We start from the raw sequence: 20468 nt of genomic DNA, 5'->3' as shown, positions 1-20468 counted from the left end.
AAACAGTGGTTAAACAATAATTATTATGTTACCATTTGTGTCTGGTGCCCCAAGAAGTAGCCATATTAAATTGAAGATGAACTGTCCAACTTAAAGTAAGATTGGTTATTTAATAGTAATACATAGCAACCTAGCAACCTTTGTAGCTTTCTTAATTGTTGTTGATAGAAGAATCCTCCTTACAAGAAGGGGTTTCTCTCCACTAACTAAAACATTCACTAATTAGCAGGTAGTTTGAGGGGAATACTGTGGGTGAATGGTGAATGAGGGGAATACTGTTGGTGAATGGTGAGGGTTTGTCTGTAGAATGAGGGGGAGAAATTTACAAACTCAAGCAAACTCTCAACCCCAAAATAAGGTTAACAAATGAAACAAACTCTGGGTGAAATTAAAAACTTTGATCACAGAAACAGCCAGATAGTACACGTATGAAAAACTGAATCACGTAGGAGGGATTAACAAATACTTGACCCTGAAAATTATTCAGCAGAAGTGGCCGGCTTGGTGGTGATGTGTTCAAAAAGGCTTGTGGTGTATGAGGCCACCTAAGCAGAAACAGCCACAAGTCAAAAAGGGACCTTGCCGAGTGCTGGAATATGTATGTTCTGTTGTTTCGTTGATTGTTTCATTGGCCCTGAAAAGCCCCTATGGGGAGCGGTCAATTAAGTATGTATTGTATTGCACGGTGTGTATGTATACTCAGTAGATTAAGGCCTTTTACTGACACCTTGAAAACAATATGAAACAGAGAGTTACTGTATTGATATGTAATATATTTAATTGATTGAGTAAAAGGGCTTAAAGATCAGCCACAATTTTTTTTTAATAAGCCCTCAGACCCCCAAAAATAGATGCCTGTGATCCTTGAGTGTGAAATAGTCATGCTATATTTTTTAAGGTCTCTGTGTGGTGTTGCTAGTCAAGCCTAACAATAAATACAGTCATAATTTGTTATTTTTTAGGGTATGTTCCATGGCTTATGTTTTTAATTACTTTATGTTTCACACAGTGGAACAAAATGTGATGATATTGATCAGCCACAGGTTAGCTTATTTGTTTGTGTCCAAACTGCACAAAGGCAAAGAAAACAATATGGGGTTTGGGAGAGGATGGGGAGTCTTAATTAAAACGTAGCAGTAGTGACAGGCTACAAATTGCTTTTCCTCACGGGAGGATATTCTGCAAGGAACTGGAATCATTGCTTTAATTGTCCTCAGTTGGTACAAAATATGAAGGAGTTGCCATGGAATAGTATGACTTTTTTGCATAGTCATACCTAAGGGGGCAAGGACATGGTATTTACAATAACTTATCAGTTTTGCATTGTTTTGCTGTGATCCATTTTAAGTCTTGTCTATATATTACCTCGAGATCAATTGTTTGCCATGTTATGAAGTGTTCTGACACATCTGTCCTTCTGTGGAATGTTTGTTGAAGCTCTTTTTTTCCAGGCTTTGAAGTAATTAAGTAATAGGTTTAAGTTGGTAACACGTTGATCTGTTATTGACTGCAGTGGACTGTTATCTTTGAAGACATTCCAAAGCAAAATTTTCACATTTTCATAAATTCTTATGTCTTTTCTGTGGTGTTGTTTTCATGCAAAGCCATGTATTTGCAAACTTTTTCGGACAGCAAGCTTCACTCGTATTTCATTTAAATCATCAAGATGAACTTACAAGCGCCCTGACTAGACCGTATTTGTTGTTTGTTGATTTTCCCAAGCGGGTGAAATCTTGAAAATAGTTTTTTACTGTCGGTAAAATTGACTGCGGCTGGCGATTCGTCGCGAGCGATTTTAAGTGAGCAAGTTTGAAGTTCTGAAACGCTGCTATATCCAAATATATCCAGCTGGTTTTTTACTATGTTATGTAAAAGCTGTCGATCTTCAACATATGTAAAATTTAGAGTGGAGTAATGTGGAGTACTCCTAAAAGAAGCAGCGGAACATGGCTTGGTCACGATAAGCGGGACATAGCTGCATTCGACACAGTCTTACTTCACTCAAATTTGAGCAGCTTACGACGAAAATACTTGAGTTATATTCCAACAGACAAACTGGTATTGAGTTTTGGGTCAAAAATATCAAAAAGGCCTTTGAATAATACACTACTGGTAGCCCAAAAATAAAGAAAGAAAACTATATTTCCGGTTCGTCGAGAGGATATTTTTGGCAGCCATTAATTGCACCGGAAGCGCGGAAGGAGCGCTCGTGCCAGTCCTTCTCCGCATCACACATTGGACCAAGAGCGGACTGCCCGTTTCACCGCCCTATGTATAAGCGCCCTGATGGTGCTCCGCGCGCGCGTGCCTTCGGCGCGCGCGGAGCTCCGCTATTATGAAAGCTTTCAAATGGAGGGTTTCATGTCTCTGCGCATGTGCAAAGTGTCCGCTCGTCCCATTTAATTTCGTTGTTATTGAAACAATCAGAAGCACTGATGCAGGGAACGGAGACAATTTAATAGAAGTGGAATTAGTATGTGTAATCAAATGGCGACGAGTGAAATTAGGAAATAATTTCACTTGCGTTTTGTCAAAATTCTGATAATTTCCCTCGCCTAAAGAAGAAAACCATTTGATTACCTTTTAATGTCGTGGATGACAAATTACGCTCGCAACCGTAATTGTAAAATCGCTCGAGTACTTTATCCAACTGCTCGGGAAGAATCATCTCCAGGTTTTTCTCAAGGCTATTTTCGTCACACCACTTCTCAAAAACTCTCACCCAGTTAATTGTGCTCTTTCACGTATTTAAATTTTCTGCCGCTTCTTTTAATTTCGTAACTTCTTCAATGGTCACTGTCTTAAATCTGGACGCCATCTTGGCTCTGATCGAGATACAAGAGATGTTACCATGGCAATTTTGTAATTTCACATGTAAAATTATAAATTAACGCTGAAATTTCGCGCCTAAATTAAGAAGTAATTTGTCACCCATGATATTACTCATTGTAATTACTTATGCAATCATTTTCTTTGTGTTATGAGCCTACTACATGCGAATAGATAACTCGTGCGTAGAATAAAATGTTCGGTCCGTACAATAAATTGGTGCAGTAATAATACTGGTGAATAATAATAAATATTAAGGAATTATAAATAATAATAAATTATTAAAACTGGTGCTACCATAATAATGGTGAAAACTACATTTGGTATTTTTTGTGTTAACCCGCAGTATCTTCCACCAACATCATCTGGTTCAGAAAGAAACCGTAACTGAAATTTACTATTGTTAGCGCTTAATCTTGGACATGCGCAAAACCGTGAACCTGGCCCTTTAAATACTGTTTATCAGCGCTCCTTAAAATGAAATGCCGTTCATGTAGTGATTTGTAAACTTTGACTGGCTACCGGCCATTTAAAGACTTTAAAAATGGAATAATAAATCTTTTCTATTTCATAGTTTAACATAATTATATTACTGATGGACATGTTTGCTAACTGCTTGTACTTTTCGTCGCCCCATCATCGTGGCTTTGTTATATTTGTATTTTTGCAACTTAATGGCTCAAGACTAGCTCAGTTAATGAGGAAAAGTAATCGACTAATGAAACTAGGAAATTCCATAAAGATAATCTATTTGGAGTCCGCCAGATCACTTGGGCCTAGTTGTTCAAAAGTCGTTTAACGCGGCTAATCCCAGATTGAAAATTAACCAATGAGTTTATTTCCCAAATCCCAAATGTTGTTCAACGCTGATATTCGGCAAAATTTTACATTAGAGAAAGTCATTCTTGAAAAACAAAAATAAGCGAAACACAGATTCACCTCTCTCCCCAGCAGTTATTGATTTTTGGCATCGTTGCTGCCTGTAGCCGCCTCCGTTTCTTAAGTTAAAGTCTCTAATATCATTGACCATTATTAGATGGAGCGAAATCTTGCGGCTCGCGTTTTGTTCCATTTCTTTGCCGTCCACTGCAAAACATACGCGTAAAAATAACCAGATTGAAGGCTTTACGAATCGTTCATTCTGTTTTTTTACTTTAAAGTTGTTTCAAGCTCGTCCCTAGTCCATTTTGTTCGTCTTTGAAGAACAATTTATTATTCTTGCTTATTTATTCCAAATTGCGCTCGAAATCATGTGATTACCTATACAAACCAACCCCTTCGTTCTATTAGACTTCGTTATGTTTCTTGAGGCCTTTTTAACAGTTAGCGGCTACCATAATAGCCAGATTTCTTCCCATTGGTTGTTTTTTGTAATATTAGAGAGTTTAAGAACGACGACAGCGCCTATTCGGCAACTGTAAGGCCACAAAACAATAATTTCATTGGTTAAGAGAGGAAACAAGATCGTGCTGCACGTACGGCACGCACGGCACGCATTTAAGAGCTTATTTTTGCGTTACGTGGAAATCACCAAATTTGAGGTTTTAACGACAAAATGAGCATACACATGGGAAACTTTCAATCTCTATTTTTACTTTGAAACCGCTCTTACCAATTGATTTTTCAGATACTGCGTCCACATTGGACGACGTGAACGGACGAGATAGTGGACTTGGGAGTTTAAGATCTGCGACGCGACGGTAACGAAAACGCCATTTAAAATTGCAATTTCAGGTTTATTAATCTTTTTCGTCATTATGTCGGCTTGTCTAACTTCCAAAAACTAGTGTAACTTTCCAGGAACTGAATTAGGAGGAGCGGTGTTGAAGCTACGACGGAAAATTCAAATTCGCTGCCTTGTGTTCACGTTCTCCGTAAAACTTAAGAATTGGTCATTTCACGTCGCAGATTTGCCTAAGACGTGAAAGAAATGTACAAAAACTAAAAATGCACGTACAGAGCGTGGACAGAGCGCAAAAACCGCTGATTGGCTAGAGAATAATGACGTAAAATGGCTTTTTTTCGCGTAACTGCGCCTGCGCAAACTCTAAAGAAGTGATCGAGACAGTGATCGAGACAGTGATCGAAGTGGAGAATAATACTCTAGCATTCGTCAAATTTTGTGGAAAGTTAGCCGACTCATACCCTGGGTGCCAGAGGAATTTTTTTCAAGGTCGGAGAGAACACTCAGCGATTCCAAATCAACGGTCGAGGACACACGATTGATTACTTCGCAAGTCTGCATGTCAAGTAGCAATGCGTCCTCTTGTATCATTTTGTTGGTTTTGGCTACTGTGAATTTTCTTGACATTGGGTGTTGGTCTGCCCCCAGATTGTTTAAAAATCTTACAGAAACCAGCGAACTGGCAACGAAACTCTTCTTTGTTCTCGGGAACTACAGGAGCAACTTGGTCTTGATGGACGAAAGGTTTTTGCTTTTGAAAATAAGTTTGGCTGGCCGTTGTACGTTATTGAGAACTGTAACGCGGTCATACAACTTTGATCGTATAAAATCGTCCACTGGGTTTCTTGCTGCAGATGAACTGTGAGTGAACTTCAGCCACAAAGTTGAATTTTCTTAACACCTGGGATTTACAATTTCCACGTCACGTAACCTTGACTGTTAAATGCCATCGATCTGTGCGATGTTTTTGTTGCTGTTCCTCGCAAATATTTTTGCAGAAACCATGATCAGTTGTGGAACAGCCCAGAAAAGTACATTACTGTAACAGAGTAACCTTATTGGTCAACTTTTTCACATTTATAATTGTAAGTTTGCAAAACGGCTACAAAAACATTTGTGCAGTAAATCTTTGGAAGCATGCAAACACTTCAGGTACATTATATAATAATAATAATAATAATAATAATAATAATAATAATAATAATAATAATAAGCCTTACAGCTTTAGTTAGATGCGTACCCCTGACTGAAAATTCTTTAACACTAAAAATTAGTATGAACACCAAATAATAATTATTAACAATTATTATTCGCGGAAGGCAAGGTGAATATCGGTTAATAAAAACCGAGATGAAGTTGAGGTTTTTATTCACCAACATTCATAGAGTCTAAGGGAGTATCGGAAACAATAATTTAAATTTGCCTGACAATAGAAGCAACTCAATTTCTTAGTAAATGATGCCATCATGCAAATCGCCTATTACATAGTTGATTATTTGAATAATACAAATTTTCTTTAAAACAACTAATTTATTCGTCTGTCACCTCAACAAAACAGCTTGTGGCTATTTTGAAAAACCGCTTAGGTGATTATCACGTAAGAATAATCATCTCAATGACAACCAATCAGCGCAGAGAACTTTCAGTAATTATACTAATAAGCATATAATTCCTATAGCACAAGACAATAATGAACAATAATATTATTATAATTCCATGAGTGCATGTTGATATGAGATCAACCACTCAATTATATCCATTAATTATTGTTTTATTAAATTTTCATTTGATTCTTAACACTTGGACAAATTTAAAGCCAATCAGTTTCCAGCGTGGTAACACTTGACGCAATCAGTTTCCATATTATGTCATACTGTATAAGAGCTGTTAACTGAGAGTGAGTGAACCAATCAGAAAGCTAAAAACACAGTATCGGTGGTTCAAAATTTCATAATGTAAGGTATTATCTTTCCCCTTGTACTTACACTGTCATTATTCACTTTCTGTGTAATGGTTTTATCATTGTTTTTGTTTGTTGGAAATGGTAGCCATACCTGATTTACGAAGAAACTGAGGTTGTGCAGTAGTACAGCAACCTACTTTTACTCTCTGCTGATTAGCTTTCTTGGTTCACGGAAAACCCTTTTCAATATTGTAAATACATTGTGGCATGGAAGATATTTTCAAACAGGTCTGGAGAATGTTCACCACCAAAATTTCCCATTTTGTCTGGATCATATAAGTTCTTTCCTCCTTTTGTTTAGTGGTTGACTAGTGACTTGTGAAATTGTATGGTGCACAAGAGAGCTAAATGCAGTGTCTCCTTTAGTTGTAAAACATATATTAAAGGAACACAAATAATATTGTCATTGTTGTTGAGTAATGTTAGGATTTAGTACTGCCAGTGGTATTAAAAGTGTCTCTTTTGAGTGGATTCCCCAATTTTCTGCTAACTTGACCCAAACAGATATATATAGGTGGAGAACAAATTTGGGGAAATGAAAGGAAAAAATACTAAACATACATCAGTTGATTATTACAATACACTATTTGTTTTGTTCATTATTATTTGCACTAGAAAGAAAATTAACGACCATAAGAATTAAGTCTGTGATAAGGAAAAGTTTGTTCTGACTAAGACCTATATTGGAAATTTAGGCATTTGGGGTGCTTTTTCACAGGGTTACATGTGCATGGTATTAATTTTTATGTCAGTCCAATATTTTTCTTGAAAACTGTGTTGTCTCTATAACTTTGTCCTTTTTTGTGAAGCATGACATTTTCTTCTCTCAATTCAACATTTGATTTGTGTTGCTGATCTTGTTTTTCCAGCAAAAGTGTGTTATGTTGAATAATAATTATATTTGTTGTATAACTGTTTTTGCCCCCAGCAGCGCATGCTCTCATTGGTTACTTCAAGGTCACATGACATCTAACAATAACACTTTTGCCGTTCAAAAGTCTCTGAGCGGGCACCAGTGCAAAATCTATGACGTCAGAGGGTAACAGTGCACTGTTGCCCGCAAATGTTGACCGACGACCACCGTTGCTGTTCCCATTGCATGTTTTCCTATTTGTGCTATATAACAAATCACTTAATGACTGGTCTCTCAGGAAACAGTTCATTTTGTTTCCCTCGTCTGCGCCTCAGGGGAACATTGGAAATTTTTAGGGAAACAAAATGAACTGTTTCCCTCGGGACCAGTCATTAAGTGTTTACTGTTAGGATAATAGGAAAATTATTGACCTTGGGTGTTCGGTGACACTGCTACATTGTAGAGCATGACCATTATGAAAATGATATCTGTTTTACCTTATTATAGTGAGCTAACTTTTTGGTGTGGTTTTCTCACAGGTCTTGTAATAGGCCAAAAGCAATTTGAGAAATTCATGGGGTTGTGCATCGCATTCAATGCAGTTTGTTCTGTGCATGTAAATAATAATATGAAATAAAGCATGTTTAGTGTGTTACTGATTACAGCCAACAGCCTGTGGCACTCAATATAATGCTGTCAGTGGTGTGTGTGTCTTGGTGAAGAGAGGGGAAGGGGGGGGGGGGGTTAGTACTGCAAAGGCATTGGCATGTCATTGTCGTAAATGAGCTAAACCCAAATACTTACCTTCATGTTTTTTTGTGAAAGTTTTTGTTTTCGTTCTTGATTTTTCTCTGCTTAATATCCAGCTCCTGCCTTTGATCCTTGAGGGTTTTCTACCTGTCTGACTAATTCTGTGTAACTTAGTGCTTCAGTTCTCTTGGCAGATTTTTGGCACTGACAAAGAAGGGGGCGTAGAATCTATATTGAGGGGTAGGGAAAATTCAATTCAGGGCAGACTATTGTAATTTTATTCCATCACTCACCTTCATTGGTGAAATGTATTCATCCATGTGGCAAATTCTGTAGTCTTTGTGAGCCAGTAGCAAGTGGCCCTCAAATAAAATTTTTCTAGTGTGGTGAACTGTTTTGCTGGCATCAAAAGCCAAAAAAAGCGCTTTGCACATTGAACTAGAGCACCTTTGCTGACATTTTCAGTCTCTAAATGGAAAAAGCAGCTTACTTTGTTGAATTAACTTAACTCGCCCTTTGCAAAGAGTCCCATAAACTTGAAAAAGCACACAATCCCCCAGCAGTCAGATGTGACAGTTGACATATTTTATCTTTAGTTACACAAAACATAGCAATGAACGTTGTTAAAGGGAAAAAAATAACAGGGTTTGTTGTCAATATTTGCCGCTGTTTTAAATACAACAGGCAGCCGCTCTGTCGCCTTGGCTTATAAAGCGAGAAAACTCACATTGTATTACATGAACAATGTCGACAAGATATTAACTCGAAGTTAAAAACATACATGTACGTTATATGCATTTCAGGACAACTTACGACCCCAAAACCTCACAAACTATATCGAGTGGCGTGAAAGTATAAGGCACTGGACTTCGCTTTTCTGTGTAAAACCAGTTACAACTGTGAAGACGAACACCAGCGGTAAAAAAACCTGCTTCTCTTCAAACTTCGATTTGAAAAAGTCTCTCTTGGTGTATGAAATCGGAATTCCACCTTTAAACACCTCTCAAAAATTTTCATATCAACGAAAAAAAAGTCATATTTGATATGTTTCGCGAAAACAATTTATCTCCAACATATCTCTGTTCTGAGCTTAAAGAGTAACCGACCACCTTAAGAAACGCAAAACTCTAAACAACGAACGTCAAATGAAGCTTCGAAGCTCGTCAAAAACTCTATTGCTTTAGGCGAACTGGTTTTGGTCCGATCTCTTCCCTGACGGCTCTGAAGCATTGTTGAATGATGGCAGATTCAAATCATCTTTTTGCAAATTTTCTCAGAGAAACGCCAGCGGCGTGATAGCCTCCACAATGACGTGGTGGATTTTGATTTGTCGTCCGCCATTTTGAAAATGGAATGGCGGCAACACAAGTGTGATTCTAGTGCGCATGTCTAGCGGTTTTTGCGCTCTGTCCAGAGCGTGCAAAGCTATTGTTTTTGCTCATTAAATATGCAAAATTTGTGACGTTTTCGCTTCCGTCCGGTCGTAGAACCCCCAGTATAACCGCGAAAGCCTCGGACTTACATGGGGCGATCGGAAATCGGTCTGAAACACGGGAAATGGGACTTTGGAGACCCCCGTTTTCGTTGTTTTGGAAACCACTTATTATTTATCCTAGATCCCTCCCTGCTTACGATAGTACAAAGTTATATTTTGATCTAACGTTTTGGCCTATCTTCAAGTCCCCTTGGATTTGAAGATGGAAGTGATGTGATATAACCATGATAACAAGATGCGAGGTTATGTTAATTCGGGCAGGCTGCGTTGTCCTCGTCTCTGTGGTTTTGGCTCTTATTCCACTCTATATTGGGCCATGTGGATACTGGAATAGCAGGACATCATGTATAAGGAATTGGAGTGCCTTTGTGTGCTGTTCTGGGGGAGTATTTGTCATCTATACTGCCAGAAATCCTGCGTTTCTGTTTTTTCCATCGCAAAACTCAAGCAATTTAGCAAGAGCGAACAACAGTGCAGTGGATTCCATCAATAATTATCCATTGTTCATCTATCATAATTCTAACATAAATTAAAACACTTGATTACAATACCTCAAAAACTGTTCAACGATTTGCAATATTTGACCACATACGATCATTTAAGTGTGCGAGAAGCTTTTAAGTGATGTGCTTTGCATATTCTTTTCACATCTAGAGTCTTTTAATGAGCTAGAAGAAAGCCACAAATTCACATGCATTTATGAGATGAGTAAACCGCTCAAATAAAGAAGTGGTCATCATGATTAGTGTTCAGACGACGTCGTTACCAATTACGCTTATGCATATATTTCTAGACGTTTTATATGAAACTACTCGAAGACCTGGAAAAGCGAGGCTATATACAAACGAAAGAAAACGAAACGAAAGTATCATACAGTAATCTGATAAAATGGTTAACGTTGAACGTATTGTGTTCTCGATCAAAATCGAAAAATAAATTGACAAAGGAACGAACTTGAATAATAATATTAGCCACTTTTACGACTAAAAACTTAATCACTTATCGTCCAATTTTCCAAACTGAAGCGACGCCTTTATTAACGGAAACAAGTCCTACAAATTAATGGTTTGTCACTTAGTGTTTCTCGTAAACAATTAGTAGAGAAGGCTGGCAAGTGCATAATATACGTCTGTTCATCTCTCGTTTTTTGATGCTGCGGAAATTGTTTTGCTAGATGTGCCTGGTTTAAGATAATTAGCCTGAGCGCATGCGTAGAGCATGTGATCGATATTAAAGTTGTTTGTGTTATCTAGAGATAAACAAACTTGTGCTTTTCGTATTTTTCGCCGGTTGGAGTCTGTGTCTTAAAAGCGACGTCAATAAGTTGCGTCGACACGAAGGTATGGTGAGGCTTTCTTTTTTCCTGCGAAATTATTCATTTATCTTCTGACCACCGCCTGTGTTCAGTGTGGCTTACTAAGTGCCAAGAAGTTATACGCAAAACAAACATTACTGAAAAGATAAGAAGGCCGATATTTCAAATTATTGCGGCTACGTAGCTACGCAACCACTCTGTTCCACGCAAACGAGCAAACTTTGGCAACGCAGCTACTTGCCTACTTGGCTAAGTTCAAACAATGGCTAAGCTCCCAACTCCATAAAACACCGTGCAAAAAATACAATCAAATAACAAAAAACCTCAAGGTATACCTCGTTCTCAAAGCGTGAGACAACGTAACTGCGTTGCCGCGTAGCCGGGTAGCCACTGTTTAGCCAATAGCAGTATACTCGCTCAGTCACTCATTCACTTAGCTACTTCGTAGCCGCGAAGCCGGGACGAGGAAGCGTTGCTTTTTTTGTTTACCTTTTTATTTTGTTGATTGTTATTCGTTTTATTTTATTTAACAAACTGGATATGTAACTAGAAAATATGGTTGGTCAATTTGAAATTTTATAATGCCCGTGTATTGTCATGAGGTGGTGACATTTATGATAAATATCCCCGCGGTCAAGTCATGAATGAAGAAAAATCATTTAAAATGCAAAAGTGGTCCACGCACTTAACTAGACAACTTAAGCAATTGCTCTTCAAATATATAAATTTCTTTCATTCACTAAAGAACATTAAGCTTCGCGTTTACGGTTAATGACATGCGTTTAGTTGAAATTTGCTGTTTGCCACAAGTAATTGTAAATTGTTGTTTCGAGTTAATTTTTCTTCTTTTATTTCGTAGTCTTTTCAACTGATAGCTGGCCGCTACTAAGCAAGTTATTAAAGAATAAACAACACACATTGTTTTAACGTGCAGTTTACAGAGACCATGGGAGACCACCATAGTTATGTCGGCTTAGAAAAGACTATAGAATGGGCTCAAAAACCAAAATAGAAGAGAAAAATTGACTTTGAACACAGCAACTTACCACGGTTACAGAGACCGTGAAATTATCGGACGCCCTATTATATTAGACTGAAGAGTAAAAAGTAGCCGAACAGAATCGAGGCGAGCAGCAGAAAAAAAAAAAAGAAACGAAACGAAAGGTCCATGAAAGAAAGTGCCAAAGTCAGGGTACGTGCTAAAAAAAGGTCAACGTAGCGTGTCAACATTCACTACAACAAAGACAGAAGGATTAAAAATGAGAGTATTTTCAGATGTTATTTAATTTAGGCACAGCCTTTAGGGACCACGGAAAACCGCCAAGCTAGAATTTGCTGTTAGAAAAAAAAACGTATCTATAAGTTGTGTTACACAGTGTATGTGAAACTTTATCATTGTTATTATTACTTTTTCGTCTGTTAGCCGATAGCTATCAGAGAGGTTTTAAAGTTATTGACAAAATTGTAAAAGAAGAATGATGCTTAATACTCCACGGATTACGGTGACTTAAGGGCTTAAAACTGGAGAGCAAGGTTACTTTAACAAGTCATTTTAACTATTGGAGTCAATATTTGTATGGCAAGACACCTTTTAGAAGGATCTGTGTGTGTTATTGCACACGACAAAATGTAAACAATGACGTCATCGAAGATTCTTCTCCGCCATGTTGTGGTCAGCTGAAAAGGAGATTGCCCTTGGACAAGGCCAAAGGACACAATGGCCTCGTCACTGTCGCGACTTCTGCTATCTAATTGGCGCTAATGGGTGGCAATAAAGGGTTTTTTTTTTACTTAAGGACATTGCAATCAATTAATGTCGGCACAAAATCATAGGTATTAGGCTAATAAAAATATTTGACTTGAAAATATTCTCTACTCGTTCTAGTAATTGTAATGGGATAGCAATTATCTGGGGTCTTATTTTTTAACTTGAGGAGATAAAATAAATTTATATTGGTTTTAACCATTAAACGGCATTTTCTCTACCGATGAGATCTCATGGTTTGATCTAATATTCAATATTAGAGGCGCAAGCTGTATGTCAGCTGATTTGCGGAATTAGCTATAGCATCAGTTTCGTTGCTTTTTCCTTGGTTAATACATTTTCTCCAATATTATCTTTTCGCGTTGAGTGAATAAATTACAGTTACGTTTAACGCGCATCGCTAAGTAATAATTAATAACGCTCATGTAATTTAATCCTGCAGGCAAAATGCTTTTCTGTCCTTAACAGTTTTACTCGTCTTGGAACTTGAAAGCAGTTGCCATTAGGTGTAAGTTGAGGTCTTTTCCACCAAACGTTCTAACAGACACTTTTGAAATAACGTTTCATTTCAGTGATTAGGTCGTGAGACAACTCAACTATGGAAGTCAATGGCCAAGCTATCGCCGAATTAGTCCCAATCGCGTTGCTCATCATAATCGCCAATGGTTTGGTCCTCGTCTTGTTTTTCAAACGAAAACAGCTTCGTACACCACCCAACTTCATTCTCTTCAGCCTGGCTATTTGCGATGTCACCAGTGGTGTTATCCATATCCCTCTGTTTATCATCGTGGCCTTCACACCTGTCGTACAATCGATAGAGTTGCATGATTATTTATATACTGTTGTGTATGTTTTCCACAACGCGAGCGCCATATCCACGTGTTATCACATTCTCGTTGCTACGGCCGAGAAGTACCTGTCAATTGCGTTTCCTGTGAAGCATCGTCAACTGAACACAAAGACAATCAAGGCTGTGTTGGCAGTTGTTTGGACTTGGTCAATAGTTTTCTCCTTTATCCCTTTCGCATGGGTTAACATGGAAGACTTCGATTCAAAAGCTAAGTTCCAAATTGCACATGTCGTATTTTGCCTTGTCACAGTCTTTCTTCTGCCTTACATATTCATGATATATGCATTTGTGGGTATTTTCAAAAAGATTTCCAGCTTTGGAAAAGAAGGTCAAAAAATGGCGCCCAAACGTCATTCACTCCAACAGACTACCGTCGCAAAAAGGTGCTTGGTCCTTTTCGCTTCCATGGCAACCATTTACCTCGTGTGCTGGTTGCCATGGTATATTTTGATGCTGTTGTACCAGATCTGCCCCGAAAACGAGCAACTCCTCATGATCCCGTCCAAAGTGATTATTCTCGTGAGATATGTGGCTTCTATTTCCAATCCTTGTCTGTATGCTTTCTTAAGGAGAGATTTCAAACTTGCCTTAAAATCGCTGTTTCGAAACTGCTGTCGGGGAACTGTCCTTGTGTCTGGAAAGAACGACAGAACGACAAAAGCATTTTACTTACGAAAAGATGACAACGCCAAACGATAGACCTCTTTCATAATGGCGGCCAAATAAAATATTCTTTTGTTTTAATACTAATAAGCCTCTCTAGCCTCGCTAGGACGAGCACATTTCAAAAGAACTTTTGTTTCAAAATGAGGGCAGTAGGTCTAATTAACATAAATACAAAAGAATATAAAAGTGGTCGCCATTTATAAAAGTGGCCTATAGCCACTTCTCTAAAATTCGAACAAAGCGAGATGGTGTAATTTAGTTTAATTCGTTACGTTTGTTAGCAGATGTAATGAATAGAATATTTATTATGCTAATTAGTATAGGTCTATTCATTATTATTCTAACTAATATTCTAATTGTTATTTATTCCAAACTGAGTAATTAAAGACTTTCACTTCACGGAGATAAAACTTTAAACCGCGCGAAGTAATATTTCCGATTGAGTTTGTTTCACAATGTTTCAAAGAAAGTAGGTTATTTGATTTCGTTAGTTAGTTAGTTTTCATCAGAAAATTTCATTTGATTACAAACATTTTCTTAGAAAAATTACGAACAAATTTTATTTGTAAAAACTTGTTCCTCTTCTTTAAAATATCTTTTTGTAGATTTGGAGATTTCCTTAAATTCTTGATGGCAAAAGGTTGCAGGAGTCTTTATGCATATAGTAACTTTCGGTATATAATAACGCAATTCTGAAAGTCAAGAGGAAGACACTTAATTGCATAGATACTGATAAAATAGTACAATTTTCATTTTTACCAAAACTGCATATCTTCACCGCGCGCAGTGATGGTATTAGATAATGGTAGCATCGACAATGAGTGCTACTTCGAGTAAGAGTTCTGGGTTTTTTAATACTGCGCTTCCGTACTGCGCAGCTTCGCGAGCTCAACTCGTCTGAGCAAGTTGGTTTACTACTACTTTACATCGAAAAGTCGTAGCGGTAAGTAAGAGTTTGTCAAAAAGAAATTGCCTCTGATTTAGAACTGTTCATTTTAGTTTAAAGCTGTAATAATGATATATTAACAATCCTCAAGTGTTGGGTAAATAAAATAAGGGGGTTTCAAGCGTGAAACGCATCTTAAAATGCCAAAAAATAGTGTGCATAGAATAGAATGAAACTCGTACTATCCGCTTACCTAACGCGCGACTAAAGCGCGACATCGGGAAAGAGTACAAGTTTTACTTGTTCCCGTAGTCGCACTCGTTGCCGATGCTAACATACTCTATTAATTTATCTTTCACACGTGATGATATGGATGTCGTCATGGTAACTAACGCGACAAGCCAATGAAAAAAAGCGAGCTTCCTCTTTCTTGTAAGATACTTTTCAAGTGAAGTTAAGTGAAGATATCATCCTCGCAGTTATGAACGCAACTTTAGCGATTGCGTAGAGACGCCTTAAAAATCCAGGACTTCGACCGGAGTTTGAACCCGTGACCTCGCGATACCGATGCGACCCTCTAACCAACTAAGCTATGAAGTCGCTGATGTTGGGAGTTGGTCATTTGTGGATTCAAGTGTTCCCGTGATGAATGAATCAATGAACGAAATGATATATGAAATGAACCATTGTGCTGTAAATATATAATTGTTCTCTATTACATTAAACCTTTTATAGCTCAATTTGACATTATCCTGATTTGTGTTTCATAACTTTCATCTCTTATTTCGTGTTCCCTACGTACAAGTGGTGGGTGACCACTTTTTTGCCGTTTGGAAAATAAATAAAACAAGTTGTTTTGAGTCTCGTTCGCTGCGCTCACTCGTGAGAGATACTTTAGGCACTTGAAGGTAAAATTCTCTTTCCTACGTGGCCATGTAATATTCTCTATTTATTTATTTATTTATTTATTTATTTATTTATCGAGGTGCATGTATTGACGCCTTAATACAGCCATCACAATGGGAATAAGCCTCGTGTTGATTTTTGATAAGAGAGGAGACTCTCAGTGCGGCCAGACAATCCGGGAGCTTGCCTTGAGATCCAGAAATCTCGGGTTCAAGACCCGCTTAAATCACTTCTTGAATTTGATCCTGGTAAACCCTGGTATTACTTCTCGATTGCTCTTTTGAATAGTCAATAGTCAATAGACCAATTTCGATATATTAAAATTCAGTTCTAAACAAAAAAACATCATCTCGAGGCTCTGGGGAATAAATATAAGGATTTGTATGAGTTTATTCCCCAGAGCCTCGAGATGATGCCTTTTGTTTTCGACTGAATTTTAATATATCGAAATTGATCTATTGCTCTAGCTGTTCCGTTATTTCATTGATTTCGTTTCTTTGGCTCTGAAAATCGCCCATGGGGAGTGGTCAATTAAGTATGTACGTATGTTATTTTAAACCTGGGAACCCGCAGGGAAGTGTAGAAGGAAAGTCGAGAACCGCAAAACTTGGTTTTACCGTTTCCTAAATAGCTATCATTGGCCGTTTTTTACACTAGAGATGCATAATCCGTCCAGGTCCAGACGATTTATATCTCGTATTATTCGTCTAGTGTAAAGACGGCACGACTTTCGGCAAACATTTGCTGTTTGTCTGGGTATGCGTCTCGAGCATAAACTGAGACGCATTATCCGTCAGACGCACAACGAAAGAAAATTCTTCTAGACGGATAATGCGTCTTGTGCCAGTCTTTATACTAGCTCAGACGCAAAACCAGACGAACAACAAATGTTTGCCCACGTTAATCCTCCAAACGGATAATGCGTCTTTAGTATGAAAAGACCATTGTATACTTAAAAAAAGTACAACGTCTTTCATGTAATAATAATAATGATAATATTCGCATTCTAAAATTGCATTCTGGAAACTTCCTCAATCTCCATTTCCCTTGTTCTATGCCTTGGGCTCGTGCAAGGGAGTTGTCCGTGCGTTTGACCCTTGGGAATTCGTCACGTGCACTCAAGGGACAGATTGGTGCTCGGCCAATTCAAATCCATTTTTATTTAGTTTATGAGGTGTTTTTTTTAATCGAGGAATTTATTTTCTTGTGATTAGTATTGGTAGTCGCATAATTTCGAGTGCGATTTGGAATAAATGAACACGTGTAATATTTTTTAATGACGAATGAAACTGCACGATACCGTAGCGCGACTGCAATTTGCAGTCTTTTTTAAAAAATACGAGGGTTATTTATGTCGATATTTCTTGTTTACAAACGTTGACGTCACAGTCATTTTGTTATTGAAATTTGCCGACCACAGAACAACAAAAAAGTTATTGTTTCAACAGCCAATTAGCTTGTGGTTGGTGCATTAATAACAATGTGTGATGTAACGAGAAATATCGCTATAGAACCTTTTTACATGACGTCACGGCAGCCATGTTGGTGTTCCAAAACAAAGGAATGGCGGCCATGATCGTGTACCAAACTAATCCTCGGGGAATTGATCTCTATTTTTATGCAAGTACTTTCTTTTGTTTCAGTAATCCAATATGGCTACTGGTCACGTGAGTGAAAACGCTCTATAGAGTGTTTTCAGTTGACGCAGCCATGTTGGTGCACGTAAACAAGGGAATTGAGCTCTATTATCATGCAAACGATTTCTTTTGTTTCGGTGGAACAAAAACAAAGTTACTGCTCACGTGAGTGAACTGGCACTCTTTTCCAAATTACGCGAGAAAAATCATGTGATTACTTATGAACAATAGACATGAAAAAATATCGAGAAAACCTAGCTGTTGTATAAAAGCAACGCACGTGTATCATCACGCAAAAATTGCGCCATCCAGGACATGCATTCGATTGGCCATCTGTGGCTTGCTTTTATCATTGACCAATTGGAATGACTGGTTTGTTTCGTCTTTTTGCACGCTGTGTTAATTTCACTGTGTCATCTGAAAACTGCATTTCTGTTCGCCAATCAGAATGCAGAAACGTTTTCACGTATATTATTAATTAAACGATAAAGAATAATTTTCATCTACTGACAAAAGGGACAATCAGTCTCAGGAGGGTCACGTGTGATGACACCATTCATTAGAGGAAACACGTTTTTCTGGCTGTTGCGAAATAAATGTGCATAGAACACTTTACTGCTTCGAAAATGCTTCGCCTCGAAGTTTGCCTTGTAAATTTGCAAGAATGACTGCGAGGCAATCACTTAACTGGACAAAGTTGAAAGCAACGGAGACGGAGACGACCTGCATTCTGTGATTCCAAAATGCAATTCCTTTTGAGGTATGTTTAAAACTAATGGAAAATGTTTGTACTTGCCGAATAGCAGGATAATCGTATTTTATTTTAGTTACTTCGTTTTGTGAACTATCCATTTTCAATGAAGCTATTTTCATCCGCTATTTACCATTATTTCCTTTATAAGTTGTTTTCACGTTACGTCGTCGAAAGCAATAAAATTTATCTAGTTTCATTTGTATCAATTGGCCACTTTCAAAACTACCATAATACTCTTTGTTACCCTCCAAGATTTTCCATGAGTATTGTTTTTATTTTCTCTTGATTATGTAAGAACAATACTTAAAAGTCCCAAGAGAATCTGGAAGCAATGGTTATGCAAAATTTTGGAGGGCAAACAAAGAGTATCATGATGTGTTTTCCCAAGGGTCTTCTCGGCTTTCAACATGGCGGCTGGGGACTGGTTTATCTGCCATGGGTACGAAATTGATTAAACTTGCCCTCAAAACCCTCTGGCCTGAAGAATGAAAACTTTACAATAGGAAAACTGAACACTTTAAAGCCCTCTCAAAACCTGACCATGACATTTAAGCCATTACTGACTACATCCCTCACAGCCATTGGACACAACCTCAATTGAATTCTTGCGCCAGGCAAAACTGTAAACATAAAGAAGCAATCTTATGCAGGAGCTTAAGAAAGCTCTTAATGATAGCATTTTATACAAATTCGTTGCGTCACCATGTTAATCTTCGCTGTCTTTTTTTGTTTTTGTTTTTGTTAATTGTTAACAGGCCTTAGTACAAGCTACCTCTAGCCTCTTTGTCCGCAGATAACATTGAAATAAATCTATGTATTTGAAGTGCAGGTTAGAGAGAGTTTCAAGCGAGTGTCGTAAAACCAAAACCAAAGTAATTACTTTGGCCAATCAAAAACGACGGAGACAATTTAATCCGGTAAACCAATCAAAACTCGAAGTAATTACACGTAGCCGACACAAAGCGCGGAAAAATGTACACGCGCGAGCCACGATTGGTTTTGGTTTCAATTCTGATTGGTTGAAAAAGTGGCGCGAGAACTTTGAACCAATCACTGAGTGAAGTAGAGCGGTTTTCAATTGAGTGTCGAAAGTAATTAGATAATTACTTTGGTTTATGATTACTTCACTCAGTGATTGGTTCAAATTTCTCGCGCTGAGTTTTCCAACCAATCAGAAGTGAAACTAAAACCAATCGTGGCTCGGGTGTGCACATTTTCCCGCGCTTTGTGTCGGCTACATGTAATTACTTACAGTTTTGATTGGTTTACTGGATTGTCTCCTTCCTTTTTGATTGGCCAAAGTAATTACTTTGGTTTTGGTTTTACGACACTCAATTGAAACTCGCTCTAATCATAAACCAAAGCAATTCGCTAATTACTTTCGACACTGAATTGAAAACCACTCTATAGACGAAATAGAGGAGTGATCCTCGAACTTATCTGGGCAATTTAAATTAAGCAGTTGTCTCTTATAGAGAGTTGAAAATTCAGGTGGCCTCAACAGAATTCGAACCTATAACATCCGCGATGACGGTGCAAAATTCTCCCAACTGAGCTATGAAGCTACTCAGTCGGGAAAAAGTCAATTTGTCTTTTTACGATGACTGCAAAATTCTTGCGCGTTAATTGGCTAATTTTTATTTTTCAATAGGCGGACAGACACATATATTCATAATTTTTTGCGTTTCGAAGAGTTTAATTTATGCAAACGTTTGTCAAACGTCTATCTCTCACTTTTTGACCAATAGAAAGTCTCCGTTTTTTTCTATTAGCCAATGAGAGAGCGAGGCAAGTTATGAATTTGGTCGCGTCAGATTGAATAAAATTGAAGTTTCTCGCATTTTTGTCCCGCTACCGCCTCGTGGATCCACAGCTAGTGAAAAACTGACATCAATTTGTTAAATCACTCTCACTTCGAATACATACATTTATTTCATCGAGTCCTTTCATGGGAACACATCAGTCCAACGAATTGACCTTTAAAACAAGTCCAAGAGGGACATATATTTACTAAAAATCTCATATCTCTTTTTGGGTATCATCTCGCTTTGACTTACAAGTACCCATTACATGCAAGCAGTTGATCGATTTTTGCTTACGTTACCGATATGACAT

General features: G+C 37.8%; 2 protein-coding genes across 8 annotated transcripts in view; one reads left to right on the top strand and one right to left on the bottom strand.

The window, feature by feature from the left end:
- Positions 1 to 15812, top strand: part of LOC138011693 (melanocortin receptor 5-like) — a 32908-nt gene extending 17096 nt beyond the window's left edge. For 4 of the 7 annotated variants that reach the window (XM_068858823.1, XM_068858820.1, XM_068858822.1 and 1 more), the window contains one exon: positions 13227 to 15812. In XM_068858823.1, the coding sequence (XP_068714924.1) occupies positions 13253 to 14203 (951 nt within the window). In that variant the 5' untranslated portion in view covers positions 13227 to 13252 and the 3' untranslated portion in view covers positions 14204 to 15812. Of the gene's footprint in view, positions 1 to 4517; positions 4530 to 10834; positions 10915 to 11835; positions 12082 to 13226 lie in introns of those variants that run through there. The other 3 variants (XM_068858826.1, XM_068858824.1, XM_068858827.1) reach the window with 3 other exon arrangements.
- A 4188-nt stretch (positions 15813 to 20000) lies between these two features.
- LOC138010800 (uncharacterized) overlaps positions 20001 to 20468 on the bottom strand; it is a 12879-nt gene continuing 12411 nt past the window's right edge. Inside the window, exon 5 of the mRNA XM_068857775.1 lies at positions 20001 to 20468. This exon is cut by the window's right edge and continues 445 nt beyond it. The gene's annotated coding sequence lies outside the window, so the exon portion shown is untranslated.

This window comes from Montipora foliosa, chromosome 7 (genome assembly GCF_036669935.1).
Source record: "Montipora foliosa isolate CH-2021 chromosome 7, ASM3666993v2, whole genome shotgun sequence".
Lineage (NCBI taxonomy): Eukaryota > Metazoa > Cnidaria > Anthozoa > Scleractinia > Acroporidae > Montipora > Montipora foliosa.
Note: the sequence above shows the minus strand (reverse complement) of the source record. Positions and strands in the feature narration are given on the sequence as shown.